Source organism: Lemur catta, chromosome 10 (genome assembly GCF_020740605.2).
Source record: "Lemur catta isolate mLemCat1 chromosome 10, mLemCat1.pri, whole genome shotgun sequence".
NCBI classification, from domain to species: Eukaryota; Metazoa; Chordata; class Mammalia; order Primates; family Lemuridae; genus Lemur; species Lemur catta.
Genome location: NC_059137.1, coordinates 2,533,217 through 2,549,292, shown reverse-complemented (window position 1 = coordinate 2,549,292; position 16,076 = coordinate 2,533,217). Strand labels below are relative to the sequence as shown.

Sequence of the window (16,076 nt, the reverse complement as noted above, 5' to 3'; positions counted from 1 at the left end):
CTCTGTGGAGACCCCTCTGTGCCTGGCCAGAGACCACAGGGCAGGTAGTCCTGGAGCCTGCTGCTGTCCCTGGTTCTGAAGCACGTGGGAGGGGACACGGGGCTGTTTGCAGAGCCTGCTGGAGGGGGAGCCACGCTCCTGTGTCCTGCCTGCCTCACCCAGCGCAGCGTCCTAATGCCCAGTCTCAGTCCCAACGTCCAGTGCTGGTTCTAATGTCCAGTCCCGGTCCCAACGCCCAGTCCCAGTCCCAACGTCCAGCCCCGGTCCCAACGCCCAGTGCTGGTTCTAACATCCAGTCCCGGTCCCAACGCCCAGTCCCAACATCCAGCCCCAGTCCCAATGCCCAGTGCTGGTTCTAACGTCCAGTCCCGGTCCCAACGCCCAGTCCCAACATCCAGCCCCAGTCCCAATGCCCAGTGCTGGTTCTAACGTCCAGCCCCGGTCCCAACCCCTGGTGCTGGTTCTGACGTCCAGTCCCGGTCCCAGCGCCCGGTGCTGGTTCTGACGTCCAGTCCCGGTCCCAGCACCCAGTGCTGGTTTGCTGGTTCTAACGTCCAGTCCCGGTCCCAGCGCCCGGTGCTGGTTTGCTGGTTCTAACGTCCAGTCCCGGTCCCAGCGCCCGGTGCTGGTTCTAACGTCCAGTCCCGGTCCCAACGCCCAGTGCGGTGCTGGTTCTAACGTCCAGTCCCGGTCCTAACGCCCGGTGCTGGTTCTGACGTCCAGTCCCGGTCCCAGCGCCCAGTGCGGTGCTGGGGCTCTCAAGCTGTCTAGGCGACTGGGGGCTGCGGGACTCCTGCTTCCTGCCAGGGTCCTTTGAGATAAAATAGCTGGTTTTATCCCCTCCCATGTCATGTCTGGAACTACCTGAACAGTCTAAGTGGAAGGTCATGAGATGGTGACTTCCTCAAAGACACTTAGAAAACCAGAGGATGGCAGGTGCCACTTACAGAGCCCAGACATGAGGGAGGTGCTGTGGGGCCCTGGTCCCCAAGCTGTCTCCTCTCCACCCAGCCCGGCCCGCAGAGGGGCTGCGACCTGACTTCTGGACTGTTGGCTAACTGTGGGGTGGGCGTCCTGGACGTCCCAGGCACAGCTGGGGAGGACAGAGTGGCCCCCACTAACCGGTGCTGTCTCTCGTTTATCTCCCATGCTCTCAGATTAGGTACATGCAGGTAAGTGGCCCGTAAGGGGTGGCCAGAGACGTTCTGCCAACACCACCTTCTCGACCTCTGGGGGGGGTCTCAGACCTCTTTGAGAAGACTCGGGACCCTGTCTCCAGGGAGACGCTGTCTGGCCCATGTGGTTTCGGGGATCGTGCACCCCAACACCCCCCGTGAGGCCCCTTGCTGGGCAGGGCCTGGGCTTGGGAAGGAGCCTCGGGGGCTCCTGCTGGGCCTCATCTTGCACGTTGCCCAGGAGCAGGGCCTGGCCGACTCCAAGGGGACCTTGGGTACTGCTTGGAGGACAGTGACGGTCTCAGGGCCGACATAAGTGCAGTGGCAGGTCACAGCTGCCAGCACCGTTTCCCCAGAGCCTCCGGGAGAGAAGGCTCACTCAGCGCAGAGGAGCCCACGGGAAGTGCTGGGAAAACCCGCCCTGCCCCCGTGCCCCACCTGCCGGCGGCCAGGCAGGCTCTGGTCAGGCTGCCCGGCTGTGTCCTCCGGGGCCGGGGCAGGCCCTGCTCTAGAGGTGCCACCCCAGTGACCCTGTCACCTCAGGTGCCCTGGGTGGAGGCCAGTGGACCCGTGGTGGGGCAGCCTGGTCTGTGGGGTGATCGGCGCTGGGACGCCTGCCTAGTGGTGGGCGTGGCCCGCTGGGAGGGCAGTGGGTGCTACGGCGAGTCGCTCCCACACGCGCTGGCGGGGGCGGCTTCTGAGGCCCTCGCCCCAGTGTGGTGAAGAATTGAGACTCAGATCAGAGGAACAGGAGCCTGGGATTCTAGAAGCCTCCATACCTTCCTCGGCTCTGTCCCCATGTCACGTCCCTGCCCCGTGCCTCAGTTTCCCCATGGGCAAGATGGATGGGAAGGCCCTGGGCCGCCTATGTCCCTTCTTGCCTCACTGTTTTACCCCCAGAGATCTCGCGGCCAAGCCCCATAGGTGTTCTCTTGCCACGTGGGGCGGGTGGCTGGGCCTTCCCGGGCAGGCGCTGGTGGCTGGGCCTGCGGGTCCTGGCACGTGTCTCCTGTCCCCCCTCCAGAAGATGGGCATGACCGAGGACGACAAGAGGAGCTGCTGCTTGCTGGAGATACAGGAGACGGAGGCCAAGTACTACCGCACGCTGGAGGACATCGAGAAGGTGAGTGTGGGCCACCGGACAGTGGCCGCGGCTGCCTGATGTCAGGTCTCCTGCGGTCGTGAGGCCGGGACTTGGGCAGCTGTGACCAGGGGGCCCAGTGGCCCTCTCAGCCCTGCCGTCAGGTGCCTTCCGCGCAGAGGAGGTGGCTGTCCCGGCGCCCGTAGTTGTGAGCCCGTGTGCGCGCCACCGAGGGCCGTGCCTGACCTCTCTGCTCCGCTTCCCTCTGTGAGGGCCAAGCAGCCGCCCCGGGCAGCTGGGCGTGTCCTGCGTGGAATGCGGTCGGGCCCGTGGCCTGAGCAGCAGACTCGGAGCTCCGGGAACGGCCGTCCTGCCCTCGGCCCCCAAAGTCCTCTCTGCCTCTCCCTGCTGAGCTCCTGGGGACACAGGCGGCCTTCACCTGCCCCACCCACTCCGGCCCCCGTCCCATAGGAGGCCTGGCTCTGGGGCTTTGCCCTGTCACTTGTGTGTCCTCAGTGCCAACTGCCTGTGCGTATTGGGACAAGAAAAACAACATCGTTTTCAAGGTGGAATCTGACTGGCTGTGGAGTCCAGGGTGGCTGTGATGGGGACACCTGAGCGAGTCCCTCACTGTCTACAGCAGTGGCACTGTGGTGCCTCTCGCCAGGAGCCCTGGGGTGCCCCTTGGGCCAGGCCCGCCTTGCTCTGGCCGGGCCTTGCTTCTGACCCACGCAGCCCTTGGTGCCCGTCCCCAGCCCTTGGTGCCCGTCCCCAGCCCTTGCCCTGTAACCGGGAGACAAACCCCTGCTGCACAGTCTGGCCCAGGCCCTTCTGTCCCCTTGAAGCCCTGCCCGTCCTCCCTGGCGGAAGCTCTGAGATCGGCTCCTGTGGGGGGTGCCATGCCTGTCTCAGGTGGGGCAGGGGGTGTGCTCAGGAAAGACCCCTGTGGACCACCCCCAGACCACGCTCGGTAGGCAGCACAGGCCCCCGTCACAGGCCAGGAAACAGGCCCAGAGAGGCCAGAGCCAGCCCCTGTTCGGCACGGGTAGAACCACTGGGCCACACACAGCGGCCACCAGTGCCTGTCCCTCTGGACAGAGCTCTCTGCCCCACGTGGTGGCCAAGGACACCAGCGTCCACCTCAGGACTCTCATCATGGCCCAGGGTGTGGGGACATTTGCCTGGGCGCCATCCCACCCGCCTCCCAAGAGGTCCCCCATGGCACTTGTCACTGTAGGACCGAGCCAGGCAGGGCCTAGGGCTCCCCTGTGCCTGGCCTGCTGAGCCACCCCAGGGCCCCTGCTGCCGGTGGCCGCAGCCTTGATGAGGTGGGCAGCCCCTGGCCGAGGCCCAGTGGAGGCTTTTCTCTTCCAGAACTACATGAGCCCCCTGCGGCTGGTGCTGAGCCCGGCGGACATGGCAGCCGTCTTCATCAACCTGGAGGTGAGGGTCTGGCCGGCTCGGGCTTGGCAGGCCCTGGGTCCTCCCCCGGTACTGGCTGCTCCTTGGACGTCAGGCCGGCTCAGGCGCTGCCGTCCCTGCCGGTTCCACGGTGGCTCATGGCCGGCAGGGTGAAGGAGGAGAGCCGTGCCCCCTCTCCAGGGACTTTGGACTTGGGGGTGTCCAGGCAGGGCATGAGAGGTGCTCTGCTTGCCCACTGCGGCAGCACAGGCCTACACAGCCCTGGGAGAGGCCTGGAACCCCACAAGTGGGCTGTCGGGGAGAAATGTGCCCCCACCCCTGTGAGCAACCCTCCTGCTCCTGGACGCTGAACATGGACGTGTGACAGGCAGGTCCCCATGTGGAGACTCGCCTCGACCCGGTGGCAGAGCAGGCGGGTTGGCTCGAGGCTCTGGAGGCCACGCAGGGTGGGCTTATCTGGGAGCACAGTGCCCCTGGCTCTTCCTGTTGTGGGTGGCTCCGTCCCACCTCCCTCGGCCTCTGGCCCGCTCGAGGGGTGGGCTCTGCTCACGCTGTCCTGGATGAAGCCGACCCAGACCCCAGAACCTCCCGCTCTCTGTGCCCTGCCTGACCCGGGGTTCGTCCTGCCCTGAGCCCTGGCCAGGACGATGACCAATGGACAGGAATGGTCTGGGGTGGGAAGGGGGCGCCCCAGGGTGCTGGCTGGGAGAAGCAGCGCCACGCATTGCTGCCCATTCCAGCCCGGGAGCCTGCCCCGGGCTGGCCATGCTGTGTCGGACGGGCTGATGCCGGCTGTGGGCGTCCCCTCCAGCCACACAGCGGGCGCCACTGTGCTGTAGAACCTTCTACCGGGTCACACCCGCTGTTAGTGGGGATGGAGGTACAGCCCAGCCCCAGCCCCCTCACGCAGATACCCCCGATAGACACAGCAGAGCTGCCAGGGTGTGTCATGGCGGCGTGCCCCTCGCGCCTCGGTGGGCCTGGTGGTGCGCTGACGGCCCTTTCTGTCCCAGGACCTGATCAGGGTGCACCACAGCTTCCTGAGGGCCATCGGCGTGTCCGTGACGGCGGGGGGCGGCGCTCTGGCCAAGGTCTTCCTCGAGTTCAAGGAAAGGTGAGTGGCTGTGGCCTCCGTCTGTGGGAGAGTGTCTGGCTCCTCTCAAGACTGGCCCTGGGGACGGGACAGCAGTGGGGGTTCCACGGGCGGGAGCCTCAGGCTCTGGGGCGTTCTGTGGCGCTGCCACCCCCCTCCGGACCCCTCCGCACTTGCAAACTGCCCTCCCCACCCGTGCCAGCCTGGGGGGCCTCCCGGGGGCTCCAGCAGCACCCCCGCCTCTCACTCATGTGGGGTCTGGGTGGCAGGCTGACGTTGGTGACATCACAGTGCATCTGCCCAAGGGTCCTGGGGCCATCGGGCACCCCGAGGGCTGTCCACCTGGATGGGGAGATGAGTGTGTCCCATCCGGTTTTGGTGACACAGAGACCTGCCTGCTCCGTGCGGGCCTGAGTGAGGGGTCTGGGGACACAGGGACAGAGCAGTGACTCAGCGGGCAGTGAACTGTGCCGTGGCTGAGGCCTCGGGTTCTGGGGTTCCCGGGCTGGGCCCCTTCCCCACTCTGCTGATGACATGTGACACCAAACTTCGACTTTCTTCACCGTCAGTCAGGGGCAGAGTGGCATCTGAGTCTGGGGTGCCCGAGGGTGAATTGCAGCTGAGCCGTGCTGCCCACGTGGCTGCCCATGCCCAGCAAAAGGCTGCCGTGGCAGGTCCATAACCTCAGGGACCCACCGGCGGCCCCCAGTCCTCCCTGGAGCTGCAGCGGGGACTTGGCCTGTGTCCAGCTGCAGAGGTGGGGCTGGCCCAACACTGTCAGAGCCCACCGCGTTAATCGTGCCCCTCGGTGGCCCCTCCGACGCCCCCGTGCCCTTGTCATGGGGAGGTCACAAGTCGCCTGGATAGAAAACGTCACTGTATGGGGCCTCCGTGTGTTTATCTGGGTCTGGCTTTAAGCCCGTCCATGTGCGGTGCCTTGATGCGGGGTGGGGTGGGGTGGGGGGGGGAGTGCGACCAGACTGTCTTGCTGGAACTCAGCGGGGAAGGAGTGGGATTCTGGAAGCTTCTGACCAGCTGTGAGGGGCGGGGGTCAGGGTGGCTCTGCCTCCCCAGCGGAGGTCTCGGGCTGCTGCTTCTCGCTCTCGAGCCTCGGCGGCCGTTTCTTTAGAGCGCGGATGCCGGCGAGGGTGAGGGGTCGACGGAGGAGCTTGGAGACGGGTTCTCAGCCGCGGGGATCCTGAGAGACCCCTCGGGAGACGGTGCCCTGCGTCCTGTCCCTCAGAGCCTCTGGAGAAGGAGCCGCAGGGATCTGTGTTCGCGGACCTGGCTGCTCACGGAGCCGCCTGGGGGCTTCCTGGGTCCCCTACGTGAAGGGTCTGATGTGGGGTCTGGGGGCCGCCTGGCCGCGTGGTCCTGGGCCCACACGTGGGGTCCCCGGGTCCATCTGCCCCTCATCTGCAGGAGGGGCCCCTGCACTGTCTGCCGGGGGCCTCGCTCAGCTCACCGTCACTGCAGAGGCAGCGGGGACAGTCCCAGGGCTGGACTCTCAGGCACCTTCCCCAGGGAACCCAGAGGTGCTTCTGTGGCCCCCGGCGAGGAGCCATCTCCCCTCCTCAGGGGACGGTCCCAGAGCCCGCTGTCCCGGGGCCCTGGGCTGGGGGTTTGTGGCGGGAGCAGGCAGTGCCCGTGGACAGAGGGCAGGTGAGCAGGTGAGCTGGGGAGGCACCTGCAGGCGCACGGGGGCCAGCCCGGGGACGCAGGCGGGGCGGCTGCCCGAGGGCCTGTGAGTCTGGGAGGCCTTTAGCTCCGGCTCTGTCTAGTCCCCGTGTCCCACGTGGTCCCGGCTCGTCCCTGCACCTGCACAGGACCCTGCAGTGGCCTATCCCTGCAGCGGGGAGGCCGGGCCTGCGCGGGGAGAGGAAACGGCCGCCGCAGGCATTCCCAGGAGATGCCTTCCCGCTGCCGTCCGGGAGGTCAGAGCTCCGCGGTCACGGTCAGACAACGCGACCCTGCTCCAGACAGACTGAGCTTGCGTCAGACGTTAACTCGTGGACACGGGTCGCTCGCGCCTCACGAGGTGACGGCGCCTGGGTCTTGGGGGCGATTTCGGTCTTCTCTGTCATGACAGCTGTCACTTGCACCTGAACCGTGTGCGTGGCGCAGCCAGCCGGTGCCAGAGGGGCTGCCATCCGGTCCGGCGCCCTGGCAGGCCGGGGCTCCAGGCGAGGCCTCATGTCCAAGTGGGGTCATTTTTCTCAACACAGCAGATGTTCGGGGTTGAAACGCGGCCTGTGGCCTTCTGCTTCCTTAACGGTCTCCTCCAGTGGGCTCAGACTCACTGTCTGTTTCTCCGGATGTTTGAGGAAAAGTCAAACCATGCCCCCTTGGGACCCTGGGGCCCCCACTGCGTGGCGCAGGGCAGGTGCTCAGGACAGCTGTGCCCTGGGTGGGGGGCGCGAGCATCCGTGTGCGTGTCCTGGGGTGGCTGTGACAGTGACCACAACTATAGTGGCTTCACGCAGGGGGGCTGCTTTGCTGGAGGCGGAGTCTTACACTGGTTTCACGATGTCCACCAGGCACAAGGCAGGTGTCACGGGGCCGGCCAGCTGGTCCTGGTCTGGTTCCTTCTCCCTCAGGAGCCCACGGGGCCGCTGCCATCGGCGCTGCAGCTGGGCTGGGGGACGAGGGCTCAGGCCCCCAAGGCTGAGAGTGTCCCTGCAGAGGCCTCCCCCTGGGGCGGGAGCACCGGGCCTGGGAGCCACGTGGGTTCGCTTTGGAATCTGGCTCTGCCACCTGGTTGCTGGGCGACCTCAGAATGCCGTCACCTCTGAGCCGAAGTGCCTGTCCTGGAGGTGGCGCTTCCGAGGGTGCAGCGAGGCCGCCTGGCAGTGCGCCGGGCTTTTCGGCTTCCTGGCGGAGCCCCGCCTTCCCCAGCCGCGTCTCCCCCCTCCCTGCGCAGGTCGTGTCCCCTCTCCCCGTCTGTTTACCCAGCGGGGGCAGGACCTGTGTGCAGGCCTGTGGCCACGGCCACGCAGTGCGGTGTGAGGGCCTGGTGCTGGCCCGGGCTCCAAGCGGGATGTGGGGTAAGGGGAGGAATGAATCGTCCCAGGAGCGCTAAGCCACTAGGCAGGGGTGGGGGTGACCCGGCGTGGGCTCCTCCACAGGCTCCCACCCAGAGGGACAGGCCTCTGCCCTGCTGCCCCAGACCTTGTCCTTGCTTCTGCATCTGGCCCTGCTGGGCCTAGGGGTGGGGAGGGGAAGGTGACATGGAGAAGGCAGTGAGAGGAAAGGGTTTTGAGGGATGTATAGAAGTTTGCCAGGGGGAGAAGGCTGCTGGCTCAGCCATGCTGTGGCCGGTGTGGGGGCCCTGGTGGGTGTGGTGTGAGGAAAGCCCCTTCTCTGCCTAACCTGGGCCCCGACTAACCAGGCAGAGCGCGGCATCTAAGGGGCTCAGGCTGGCTCAGCCAGTCAGGAGCTGCTGTCACGGGGCGTACGTCCACTAGGATTCAGCCCCCCGCCCGGAGAGGGAGGGCCAGGCTGTCACTGGGGCCGGCTCAGCTGCACCTGCAGACAAGTGCCTGAGTGTACAGTGGCTGTGGGGCATGTGGGAACATCAGCAGGCGGTGGGGTGTCCATGTGACCCCGTGGGCTTTGCCCATGTCCCCAGCACCCACAAATGACACTGCGTGGGGGTTGCTGCGTTAGGGGGCTTGTTCCTCGCCTTTCAGCCTCCTCCTCCCTGACCCACCCTCCCACCTCCACGCTGCCTTGGGGGGCTCTGAATGGGGTGAAGGTCGCTCCCCCCACCGGCCTCCACACTTTAGTCCCCAGGCCGGGCCAGGAGACTCTTTCCCAAGGGGCCAGGGGATGGGCTGGGGTCCTGAGGGTGGCAGGGTCCCCGTGGTTCCCTGTGGTGGTTCTGGGCCCTCCTCAGTGGGCAGCATGGCTCAGGAGGCGGCGCAGGGCAGCCCAGGGAGCTGGGTTTTGGGGTCAGTTACAGCTCATCTGAGTCCGTTCTTGGTTGTTGAGAGCCTTGGGGCCTTGGGCAAGTCTCCAGTCCTATCTGAGCCTCCACGTCCCCGTTGGTGGCCCAGTGACAGCTGCAGCCCTGGGGCATCCAGCCCAGGTGCCGAGTGACGCACGGGGTACAGCGTGTGTTCCAGGCACCACCGGCTGCTCTCGCCGGCTGGAGGAGCCACGCCGAGCTGGGGGGAGGCCAGAGCCCACCGGCCGTGCCAGTGTCCTCTCTGGTTCTCCCTCCAGACCGGCCAGTGGCCTCGCAGATGTCCCTCTGTGCCCGTCCCCTCCTGCTGTGGCTGGGGTTCCTGAGGCTTTTGTTCAGTTTTTAAAAGGGGAAGAAACCTTTACCCTAATGGCTTCCAGAGATGGTGGGTTTTAATCAACCTTTATATTAAAATTCCCAATTTAGTAACGAGACTCAGGGCTGGGGTCCTGGTCAGCACGTGCCGTGGCGCCAGACAAGGAGGTGGGCCCTGCGCAGTGTGGGGACATGTCCACATGGTGCCACGCCCAGGGCCCCACCCCTGCCTGTGGACACAGGACCCAGCCATGGTGCATGTGGCTGTGGGGACACGTCCACGCAGGTGCCATACCAGGGCCCCACGTCCCCATCTGCCCATGCAGAGCCTGGCCGTGGGCTCTGCTTTGCAGTGGCGGGAAGGGGCGCACCTGTGCGGCTCCGGGACCAGAGTCACGTTTTTCTTGGAGTCAGAGTCTCGGCCTCGCGGTGCTGGAAGCTTCCCCACAGGCCTGTGCAGGGGAGAATCTCAGGGTGGCCGAGAACATGCCCGTAGCGGGGCCCAACGTGTGGGCCCTGACGGGTCTTGGGACCTTGGGAGCCCCCAACCGTGTGTGAGGACAGTGACGTCTGTCCTGTGCCTGAGCCGGCTCAGAAGTGACGTGTTCCTGGGGGACAGTGTCACCGAGCTACTGCTTTGTTCTGACGAGCTCAGAGCTCCAAAGTTGGGGAGACAGTGGGGGTTGCCTGGCCCCAAACCCCCAAGGCTGGAGGGAGAGGAGACGTGCCCAGGACACGTGTGGCAGAGCTGTGGCTCCCTCAGGCTCTGTGCTAGGAACGTACCACCAGGGTGCTGCTCCTGTGTGCCAGCGTCCACGGAAGCCACGCCAGCTGCAGCCCAGCTGCCACCCCGAGCCCCAGGCGGGTGCCCCACGCCGGGGGAACAGCACCTGTGCTGGACAGAGAATGGCCCCGAGACCACTGCGACCTGCTCCCGAGACTGCCCCGAGCTTCCCTAGCAGGGAGGACGCCAGACGTTTGAGGACACGGCGCTCCCAGAGCGGGTGCCACTGGAACGCCATGAATAGGCCCAGCCTTGCAGGCCAGACTGTCACCTATTATCTGGTGACCCTTAGCAAGTTTACCGAGGCCTCAGTTTGTCTGCCTAAAGACTGGGGCTAATCGCTCCCACCCTTGCGAGTGGGTCACGGGGTCATAACACCGTCAGTGAAGCACCCGGCAGCGGTAGCCCTGGAGAGTGGCGGGTTTCTCATCCTGTGGCCGTGACGTCATCAGCTGGTCCGAGGAAGCCTGTGGGCTTCCCTGTCGTGGGGTGACAGGGACAGGGTTCTCAAGGTGAAGTTTCAGGTAACTGAAACCCTGAGGTTCCAGAGGCCAGGAACCTGGGGTTCCGGTTAATAGAGATGTCAGCCCTGGGGGCAGCTCGTGGGCCCAGTTGGGGACAAAGGAGAAGGTGTTATGACCAAAGAGAGCGTGCAAGGCACCGAGTTGAGAGTCAGAGACGGGAGAGACAGTGATGGCCGCGGGAGGGACAGCGCGGGAGGGTTCCCCTCAGACCCTGGGGGCCACACAGCCACGCCCCTCCTCTGGGCGAGGGTGGGGTGCTCAGTGCTGACGTCACCTGCTCGTGGAATCCCCTCGCCATGTGGAAGCAAGGGGGTAACACGGCACAGCGCCCGGGGAGCCACGGCCAGGCCAGGCTCCGTGCTCAGGGCCTGGGGCAGGAGTCCGAGGCTTCCTGGGGTCCGTCAGCCCTGGGGAGTCCAGGGGTGGGACGGGGGCTCAAGAACTCCCCCCGAGCCCAGCCATGACCTGAGATAGAACCACAGAAGGGTCCTCCCGGGCTCGGGGAGAGCAGAGCCCCCTTTCCCGGCCTCTGGCAGCCCCCTTGGCCTGGCGGCACTTGAGGAAGGGGGAGAAGGAGCCGCAGGCAGCCATGTGGGAAGAACAAAACCGTGAGGCATGTTCACAGGCGAGGAGCTGTCAGGGAAGAGACCCGTCGGGACAGACACACACGGGCTCCCTGCAGCCGTGAGGGCCTCGCTAACCGTGTGCGCCTGTGCACCCTGCAGGCTCCTGATCTACGGGGAGTACTGCAGCCACATGGAGCACGCCCAGAACACGCTGAACCAGCTGCTGGCCAGCCGAGAGGACTTCAGGCAGAAGGTCGAGGTGAGGGGCTCCCCGGCGCCGCGGGTGCGGCTGGCTGGCTGGAGCATGTAGCCCCAGCCTCTCTCCTGCCCACTCTCTGGGGAGGTGGGGATGGGGGTGGTGATGTGATCGCTTTCTGTAGACTATTTTTCTTTGCATTCTGTTTGGGGGGGAGCGGGCTGGGCCGAGGTCACTGTCTTGGGTGGGGACGCAGCCTGAGTCCCCAGGGTGCCACGGAGGAACAGCATTGGGACCAAATCCAACCCGGCAAGGCGCTGTGACCCACCCCTGACCCTGGCCTCTGCTGACCCAGGGGACCCCTGGTGACATCTGCTGGGAGCTGTGGGCCACCCCCCACATCCTCACCCCAGGCCGGTCTGTGGTTCTCCCAGGAGCCCCTCCCCAGGTGCCCTGTGCCCAGCCGCGGTTTCTGTGCTTCACCTGGTCAGGGAGACCTGTGCCCACAGAGGCGCCCGGTGCTCAGGCAGTGGGGGGCAGGATGCTCCCCAGGACATGCTCTATGCCCCCGAGTCTAGGCCACCCTGGGGGTGCCTGGTTCCTGAGCATGACCCCTCAGCTCTGCCCGAGATCCCCGCCTGGCTGTCCCGGAGGCCAGGCGGGAGACGGGGGTGGCTGGGGGAGGCCACTGCCCCTCTCCCAAGGACCTGGCCCAGAGGAGGACACGGCCACATCCAGGCAGGCCCAGTGGGCGCCAGGCCAGGGGATCCTTTGGAGTCCCTGTGTGTGGCTGTGTCTGGCCGGACCAGTGCAGACGCCCCAGGGTGGGAGGGGCGGCCTGTCCCCACCCCTGCTGTCACCCCCCGCCCCCCCCATTCGTGGCCCAGTGCTGGGAGCCCGGCCGGAGAAGGAACAGACGTCTGGGCCAGGCCCGGGGGCCGGCGTGTGGGCAGATGCTCACCGCCCGGTCGCCCCCCAGGAGTGCACACTGAAGGTCCAGGACGGGAAGTTCAAGCTGCAAGACCTGCTGGTGGTGCCCATGCAGAGGGTGCTCAAGTACCACCTCCTCCTGAAGGTGAGGCCCCGGCACGGCACCCGCATGGCGGTCCCTGCCGGTGTCACGCGCAGCTTCCTGGGCATGAACCGCAGCCCCCAGACAGATCAAGATGAATGTAAACAGATTAGGTTTGTGCTTAGCTCGTAGTCACGCTGAACACACGTGATCGTTACCACAGTAAATACAGGAAAATGATGGTGAAGGTCAGTAACAGGTCCGAGAACCTGAAAAAGACAGAAAAGCATCCTCAGACCAGGAGTAAGAGAGCTGCTGTGGTTGGTCAGTGAACCAAGTCTCTGAGCTTCCTGGTAGCCACAGTGGAGATGGAAATAGGAAGGCCTTCAGGAGAGACAGGCCTGGTTTCTGCGAGGCTCTTTGTGACTCATCGTGACCCGCCAGCGCAGCGCCCTGCCGGGGCTGCCGTAGATTCCCTTCCCATGGTACACCCCCGCCCCCGTTATCCACAAGATTTCAGAGGGCCCCTGCTAAGTGGGGTGTCCGCTGTGTAGGGGGTCGGCATTCTCTGGCCTTTGGAGTTGGGCAGCTAAACGAGTGCCTGGGCCATGGGGGTGGGGGTGGCTTGGTCCTGAGCACCACCTTGCTCTGTGCACACACCCCATACCAGGCGGGGGCGCAGGCAGGGGCCGGGATCCCCTCAGGGTCACACCGATGCCCCTCTCGCCCTGCTAGGAACTTCTGAGCCATTCTACTGACCGGCCCGAGAGGCAACAGCTCAAAGAAGCACTGGAAGCCATGCAGGTGGGTAAACTGAGGCAGGGAGCGGTCAGGCCAGCGTGGGGCCAACCACACCACACCTGCATACTTGGACTCGAATGGGGATCCTTAACGAGCTGCGGTTGTGACCTAGACCTTTCCCTGGATGGCAGGCGTCAGGGCAGATGACGGGTGAGCCGTGGGAGGCAGAGGGGGCGGGTGCAGGGACTGCAGGCCGGGTGCTCCCCAGGGTCTCCCCCGAGCCTCCCCTGGCCAGCGAGGACTCCCGGGAGCCTCCTCCCCCTGCTGCCCCAGCCCTCCGGGTGCCCAGCCCTGAGGCTCTGCTTCTGAAGGGGGCCCCCTGCCCTTCCCTCTGCTGCCTGCCTGAGCCTCTTTTGCTCCTATCTCAGGGCCAGTCACATCCCCACCCCCATCCCGGCAAGCTCGGCTCATGCCACTCCCTGCTCAGGAAACTTCTGTGACTCCTGCTGCCCCGACCAGGCATGGGCTTCTCGCCCTGGCACTCGAGGCCTTTCACGGGCACTCGCTCTCGACCTTGCAGCGTGTTTGCCCCGAGTGCCCGGTTCCAGGCAGGCTTGGACTCCGGGCTCCGGAACATGCCATAGGCTTGCTCACTGCCGGGCGTTTGCTCAGGCCGCCTCCCTCCTGCCACCTGCTGCGTCTTGCGTGTCCTCGACCTTTGCGATGAGCGCAGCACTTCCCCGCGAGGATGTCCCCTCCCTGGGCCCTGGACCCAGGGACTCTCGCCCCAGACCCCTGGGCAGACTTGTTCATGCCACCCCTCCCCAGCCACTGTGCTGGTCCCGGTCACCTGTGTCCCCAGGCCGGGCACAGTGCCCAGTGCATGGGAGGATGACGTCTAGCGGCTCCTCCACAGGGCTGCAGCCCTGACCTCTGCCCCCCAGCAGTGTCCTGGGCTCTGGGCCTTCGTCCCCTCCCCAAGTACCCTTTAAGGGGCTCCTTCCTGGTGGGGGCGGGGCTGTAATCTGTCTCCACCTGCAGCTGCCACTGGGCCCCGGGGTGGGGAGTAGGACCCGCGGCTCGGCCGTCTGTGCGGAGATGTCTCTGAGCCGGCCTCGTGGTCTGGGAACAGTTCGCCCCAATCACGTGCCCTTGTGCGTGGCTGTGGGCGGTGATGTCAGAGATCTCTGATCCCCTGCCGCTTGGGTCCCCTGGCAGCACCCAGGGGAGAACCCCAGGGGAGCGATGCCCCCTGCCGTGACAGGCTGACGGGGACTTTCTCAGCTCAGGCTGTGCTGCCCTGAATCCACCTGTCCCCGCCAGCACCCGCCTGGCCTATGTGCTGTGAGCCCCACGGCGTGTGAGCCAGCCAGGATCCGGGCTGTGAGACAGCGACAGCAGGTGCGGTGGGCTGTGGCCGGAGCCCGAGCGTCGCCTGTGTTCCGCATGCCCAGTGCTGGGGTTCTCGCCAGCAGGCGGCTCGGGGCCCTGGAGAGTGTAGCTGACGGTGCCCCACAAAGAACCTGGCCGCCCTGCGTGTCCTGAGAGCTGGTGGACCGCAGCGCGAGACTCGAGGGCTAGGGATTGCCAGTCTCCCCACCCGCTCCCAGCATGCCGTGGGAGCTGTCACTGTAGTTGAGCTTGATTTCCCCTGGGGACTGAGAGCTCAGTCCTCGGAAGGCAGTGTCTCGGGTGGCCGCTCTGCCTCTCTGGACCCGAGATTTGTCCCCCTGGGCGTTGCAGTGACAGGTCTGAGCTCCGTAAACTGATTCTAGTCCTGCGTGTGTGTCAGGGCAGCTGTTCCTCTCACCCGCTGGCCCGTTCCGCATCGTCCACTCACCCTGCCCCACGCCAGGGGTGCTGCGGCCACAGTGGCTGGACTGGCCATGGTTTCTGCCACGGGAGCTCAGATCCTGTCCCTGCCATCGGGCTCTTTGTCTCTGGGAACCTGTTTCTCGTTTTAAAGGCAAATGGACGAGAAGCAGCTCCCTTCCCTCAGGGAGGCTCTGTCCTGCCAGGAGTGAAGGCTGGGGGTGCGGACAGTGAGGTCTCCCAGGGCCAGGAATGGGGGAGGGGGGGTGACCTCCTCCCCACCCTGGGCCCAAGGGCAGCTGCGGATGGAGACAGTGCGGCCCCTCCCCCACCAGAACAGGATTTCCGCCCTGCAGCCCCGTGGGCTGGGTGGCCCTCTGCGGGGCCCTGGTGCCTTGCCCGCCTTGCCCGGACGCTGCGCACTTTCCCAAGTGGGTGCTGCTCTCTGGCGGCCGGCGGGGAGGTTGCAGTGAGGCGGATGGGCTCCAGAGTGGGGACACCCAAACCCAAGCAGAGGGACTTGCTGAGCCCTCGCTCCGCCCAGGCCCCGAGGGGAGGTGGTGCTCTGTGGGGCCCAGGGGCTTCGCAAGAGTGGAGACGTGGGTCCGTCCCATCTAGTCGGCTCTTCGTGGCCTGACGTGCCTCTTCTGACCACGAGGAGGGGCGTGTCAGGGCAGAATGAAGCCGCCCTGGCTGGGAGTGTGGGCCTGGCCTTGTCCCCGAGCCGAGCAGCTTTGGGGTGGTGTGTTCCCCCCTGCCCCGGGTCTCTCGTCTGTCGGGTGAGGCTCACCTTGTCTCCAGGCAGCCCACCAGGACGTGGGGGCCGGGCTGAGCCCCTCACACCGCCAGCACCCCTGACCCGGTTCTGTTGTTTCAGGACTTGGCCATGTACATCAACGAAGTTAAACGGGACAAGGAGACCTTAAAGAAAATCAGTGAATTTCAGAGTTCTATAGAAAACTTGGTGAGTGCAGCTGACTCTTCGGGCCAGAACAGGGTGACCAGGACAGTGTGTCTATGATATCACAGTCCCAACTCCCACCGTGTCCCACGGCCAGAGGGTGGTGCCGGCAGCTTCCGAATCCCATCTGGGGCATGTGGTGTTCTCTCTTCTTCGCCTGTGTCACCCAACCCCGGTGCCAGTGCGTGGAGGACGGCCCTCTGCCAAGGGGCAGGGACAGGGGATGGTGTTGACCGCCGGCCACTGGACGGAGACGCCTCGGGTCCAGGAGGAGAGCTGCGGCTCCCGGCGTTCACGGACCCCAGCCCACCCTCACCTTGCCGCCTGCAGGAGGCGGTGCAGGGGGTTGGGTCCCAGAGAGGGTGGGGCCTGCGGTCACCCTGCGCCTCGGACTTGATCAGGCAGGGTGATGCTTCAGGGGACGCTGTCC

The 16,076-nt window shown here is 65.8% G+C and overlaps 1 protein-coding gene across 1 annotated transcript in view; it reads left to right on the top strand.

Annotated features, from left to right (window-relative positions):
• Positions 1 to 16,076, top strand: part of VAV2 (vav guanine nucleotide exchange factor 2) — a 147,030-nt gene that overhangs the window by 105,898 nt on the left and 25,056 nt on the right. The window contains exons 6-12 of the mRNA XM_045562303.1: positions 2,200 to 2,298; positions 3,631 to 3,699; positions 4,692 to 4,792; positions 11,084 to 11,183; positions 12,100 to 12,195; positions 12,868 to 12,936; positions 15,563 to 15,649. Coding sequence (XP_045418259.1) covers positions 2,200 to 2,298; positions 3,631 to 3,699; positions 4,692 to 4,792; positions 11,084 to 11,183; positions 12,100 to 12,195; positions 12,868 to 12,936; positions 15,563 to 15,649 — 621 coding nt within the window. The remainder of the gene's footprint in view (positions 1 to 2,199; positions 2,299 to 3,630; positions 3,700 to 4,691; positions 4,793 to 11,083; positions 11,184 to 12,099; positions 12,196 to 12,867; positions 12,937 to 15,562; positions 15,650 to 16,076) is intronic.